At 33.8% G+C, this 5,137-nt stretch overlaps 1 protein-coding gene across 1 annotated transcript; it reads left to right on the top strand.

The window, feature by feature from the left end:
* The first annotated feature begins 2,498 nt into the window (after positions 1-2,498).
* On the top strand, positions 2,499-4,645 carry LOC106316178. The gene is made up of 2 exons (XM_013754045.1): positions 2,499-3,395; positions 3,886-4,645. Exons 1-2 carry the CDS (start codon positions 2,618-2,620, stop codon positions 4,530-4,532), a joined length of 1,425 nt encoding a protein of 474 aa, XP_013609499.1. The 5' UTR covers positions 2,499-2,617; the 3' UTR covers positions 4,533-4,645.
* The last annotated feature ends 492 nt before the right edge of the window (positions 4,646-5,137 follow it).

The following is a 5,137-nucleotide window of genomic DNA, read 5'->3' as shown; positions in this document are numbered from 1 at the left end:
GTCGGAAATTTGTCCGTCGGAAATTCGTTAGAAAATCCAACGAAATTCCGACGAAGTTTTTTTTCCGACGAGATAGAACCGACGACTTGTTTCGTCGGAAATTCGTCAGAAATTGCTTATCCCGACGGATTTCCGACGAAAATCGTCTGTAGGAAACGAGCTGTTTTCTTGTTGTGATAAAAAGTATATACAAAAAATAAGTAATACATTTTGGAAATGAATGTGAAATATATATATTTATAACAGTCACAGCTTTTGATGCCAATCAAGCTTTTAAACTTTTTAAAATAATAACTACAATTTTTAAAGCCAAATTTTCTACAGCTATATTTTTAAAGCCAAATTGCAAAACGAAAGTCCTTACCAATCGGACCCTCGAACTTTTGGATTTTTTCTTTCTTTCTTAATTTAATTAATTTCCATTTTTTAAATGTGTTTCCTTCAACAACATTTATTAATCCAAGTCATAGAAGATATCAAAGACTGGGGCAGACCAGTCAATGTGGTGTGGTCGAAATGATGGTCCTGTTGTTTAGGGTTTAGGTCAAAATTAGGGAGCCCAGAAGGACAAATCTATAAAATGTGCTTCAAAATTCAATTTCTAATTTAATGTCCTTTGAATTCAATAAGGCTATAACGACACCCACACCTACCTTCACTCCTCCTTCAATATCTACTCCTTGCGATACAAACAACATTAAATGCACTTTGATCCTTCGGTTCATGTTCAAAACCTTAAGATATGCTTTATACGAATAACTTTATTACTTCATTTACAAAGAGTGAATATAAGATTAGTGTATTGCAGTTTAAGTTTTATCCAAACACAGAATCTCTTCTTTCATCTGCCCATAAAAGCTGTTTAAAATTATGTTTTCTGTATATAGATTGATGTTTTGTTGTATAGTTTAAATGTAAAAAAGTATACCTATTCTTATACTCAAATATTCAGATTGTAAAGATCCTTTTTTGTTACTGCATTTAAAACAATTGGAATAACCAAATCAGTGGTAATTAATGTGTGTGATTGGATGACACAATGGGCGTTAATAAATTGGAGTAACTAATATTCAGTTAATTACAATGTTTTTGTCCAATCAGGATGAATGTTTATTCAGCCCACTTACGCTAAGGCTTTGAAAGGTAAAAGCAGTTTAATCAGTAAAGATCAAACGGATCACGCATATCAAATGGATCAAATGAAAATCAAGCAGGAGAAAAACATATCAAATAGATCAAAAAATTTATTACAGTTTATAATAATAAAAACAGTTTAAATAGAGTAAATTATATATTAAAATAGTAAAAATTACAAGAAAATTTAAAACACGTAATATATAAATACAATGCATAAATAAAAATAAATATTGCAGTAAAAATATATTATTGAAAAATATGGAAAATATTAGTTATTAATAAAATATATCTATCTTCCATTAATATACATATTTAAACCACAATATTATGTATTTACATAATACATATTATAACTGAAAAGACACGTATATATAAACAATTCAAATAAAAATAAACTTTATATAAGGAAAATAAAAAAAAAACAGATAAATAGACGATGAAATTTTTTGTATTATGAAAGTTGTAAATAAAATGAAATGAAAATGTATTATATATAGAAGAAGATTAAATATATTAATAATTTATAAAAAATCATTCATTAGCCAAAAAAGAAGAAAATGGGTGATCATCACCAAATATGTAGCGGACGGAAACTGCAGACTTCTGATTTTCTCACAAAAAGACAAAAAAAAATCTGAATTGCATATAGATCTCCTGCCAAGTGAATATTAAAAACAAAAAAGGCTAAATGGCGTTTCAAAAGCAGTCCTCCCGCAAGTATAGAAGACGTGACTTTCTCTCACTCTCCCATTCATAACCTAAGAAAAAAAAAGTAGAGTAAAAGTAAGTTAATGTGTTTTTCTAGATCAAGCCAGAGAAAAAGTTTACTCTGAATTTTAATTTAAGTTTTCCACCAATTTTCACCTTTTTATTCCGACACTTTTAATTTGATTAATGCCAGTCACACCCAATATTTACAAAATTAAATGATCATAGTCGCATCTGTTCAATATATTTCAAATTTCTTTAAGATGAATTGAACACATCACACCACTCCAGTGATCCAGACACAAAATTTAAAATGAATCTAATGTTTAACGATCGTGATCCATATTTATTTGAAGTCTTTTTAACACCGTACAGATTCGCAAAATAGTAAATGAAGGAATCATTTTCTCGTGTTAATTTATTTACAAGGGCAAGTCGAGACATTGTAGACCTCTATAGATTCATATGGACGTACATGCCTACGGAGTAATAAACAAAAAAAAAAACATTTTCATTACCTAGTAAAAATTTTAATTGCCTTTTTATACTAGAGTATTCATTAAATTTACTTAAACAATAAAGACTTCTCATTAAATAAAACTGTATCATCTCATAAGACGGAAAACAACTGTATCATCTCATAAGACGGAAAACATATTCACTTGCCTGTTTTGCTTCTTCTATATTAAAAATAGGGTCCATTCAAATATCACTTCCAATAAAATCCTAAAAATCTCATAATAAGAAGATACAGAGAGAAGGTTACAACACAATGGAGGATTCAAGCACAAGAAGCCAAAAGAAGAAGACGAAGCTTCAAAGAGACAACAAAAAAAACATTTATCCAAAGAACAAGAAAAAGAACTTCCCAACTGTTTGGTTCTCTCTCAAGAAATCTCTCCACTGTAAATCCGAACTATCTGATGTCTACGACCTCAAATCTACAAAACACCTCACCACAATCTCCACCAAGAGAATCTCCGGCGTCACCTCCGCCGGCGGATGTGGGGGAGGTTTATCGGGATGTTCGAGATCGATAGCGAATCTCAAAGACGTAATACATGGAAGCAAACGGCATTTCGAGAAACCGCCGATAAGTGGTAGTCCTCGTTCTATTGGAAGCAACGAGTTTCTCAATCCCATAACTCACGAGGTCATCCTCAGTAGCTCCACTTGCGAGATTAAGATCACCGGCGTCGGAGACATGGCTTCACCCGCCGGAGCAACGGAATCCGGCGGAGGAGGAAATAAACGGTCCACGACTTTTGTTGGGATGCTGAGGCCGGGAACGCCGATGAATTATCTGAACCATTCGCCTTCTTACAGAAGCCAAGCGTCGCCAACGACGGCAAGAAAGGGCTCGGAGAGAGACGGAAGAGGAGGAGGAAGGGTAGAAGGGTTAGGGTTTCACTCAAAGAGGAGAGTTTCTTTGGAGATTAACAGAGACTCCGCCACTAACGGTGGCAGATCCTCGGTTTCATGCAATAAATGTGGTGAACATTTCAATATACTTGAACCTGCGGAAGCTCATCATTTCTCAAAACACGCAGGTAAACAATTCAATATTCAGATTTTTTTCACAATTGAAACAACGCAATTAGGGTTTTCAGAAAATAACTTAATTTTCAACTTTATGAAAAAATTCCTAAATTCCATATGCAAATAAATTAAAAAATACCAAATAAAAAAGTTTCCCTAATTTTCATCATGACTTAGATTATAAATATCACTAATTTAGTAGTTTATGATATTTTTCAAAATTTGAATATTCACCATTGAATGTATGCACTTCGACCATCTCCAATTCCGCTAATGGAGTGGGAATGGAATAATGAAAAAAAAAAAAAAGCATTACCCTAATTACCATACAAATAGAATAATTTTTTATTTTTTATTGATTAGTCCATTTCCATGGAATGGAGTTAAAGATCCTGATTGTTTCAGAGCAAAAAAATATTCAAATTTAGCAAATATTCTCCCAAATTTCCTATTCAAATCATGCATTTAGGTCTACAAGTTCTCAACTTTATCATATTACAGTGACAGAGCTCGTTGAAGGCGATTCATCAAGAAAAATCGTGGAGATAATCTGTAGAACGAGCTGGTTAAAGTCCGAGAATCAATGTGGGAAAATCGACCGAGTCATGAAAGTGCACAACATGCAGAAAACAATTGCAAGATTCGAGGAATACAGAGAGACGGTGAAGATCAGAGCTAGCAAGCTCCAGAAAAAGCATCCCAGATGTCTCGCCGACGGCAACGAGCTGCTCAGGTTCCACGGCACCACCGTCGCTTGCGGTTTAGGGATAAACGGAACGACGAGTGTCTGCACGGCGGAAAAATGCTGCGTCTGCCGGATTATACGGAACGGGTTCTCGGCTAAACGGGAGAAGAATAACAATGGGGTTGGTGTCTTCACGGCGTCGACGAGCGGGAGAGCGTTTGAGTCGGTTTTGAACAACGAGGGAGATGTTGATCGGATGGTGAGGGAAGTGTTGATTGTGTGTAGGGTTGTGGCCGGGAGAGTTCATCGACCGGTGGAGAATGTGGAGGAGATGAATGGGTTGATGATGAGTGGGTTTGATTCTTTGGCTGGGAAAGTTGGGTTGTATACAAATGTCGAGGAGCTTTATTTGCTTAATCCGAGAGCTTTGCTTCCTTGCTTTGTGATTATCTGCAAACCCTAAACAGGTTTTAGCTTTTTTGTTTTGTTTTGGGAAGAGTGAACTTTTATTATATGATAGAACAATACCTAGGTTTACTCCTTGCGGTGAATGGTTAAATTCACCTCTGTAATCTATCAAAGTGTCATATAAAAATAGTTAAAAAACAATAAAATTAAAAAAAAATTGTTGAAAAAAAATAACACTGACTTTAATACCATCTGCAAATTCTAAACTCTAAAAACCTAAAGTCTAAACCCAAAATCTAAAACAGTAAACGCTAACCAGAATCATAAACCCTAAACCCTAAATCCAAAAACCAAAATTTTAATTCTTAAACTCTAAACTCTAAAACCTAAACCCTAAACCCAAAATTCTAAACCATAAACCATAATCCTAAATCCTAAATTATAAGCACTAAATTCTAAACCATGAACTCTATACCAAAAACCTTAAACTCTAAACTCTAAACTCATCACTTGTTTAGGGTTCGGGTTTATGGTTTGGGTTTTGAATTTATGATTTAGAGTTTAGGGTTTAATATTTAGAGTTTTGAGTTTAGGGTAGGATTTAGAGTTTAGGGTTTGGGATTTAAGATTTAGGGTTTAGATTTTAAGATTTAGGATTTT

This window comes from Brassica oleracea, chromosome C9, assembly GCF_000695525.1.
Source record: "Brassica oleracea var. oleracea cultivar TO1000 chromosome C9, BOL, whole genome shotgun sequence".
NCBI lineage: Eukaryota > Viridiplantae > Streptophyta > Magnoliopsida > Brassicales > Brassicaceae > Brassica > Brassica oleracea.
This window is presented reverse-complemented; position numbering and strand designations above follow the sequence as displayed.

What these genes read in the sequence shown, in the direction of transcription:
- LOC106316178 (XM_013754045.1), top strand. Translation starts at nt 2,618, where the DNA reads ATGGAGGATTCAAGCACAAGAAGCCAAAAGAAGAAGACGAAGCTTCAA. An exon ending in TCATTTCTCAAAACACGCAG is followed by an intron (nt 3,396 to 3,885) that starts GTAAACAATTCA and finishes ATCATATTACAG; the next exon opens with TGACAGAGCTCGTTGAAGGC.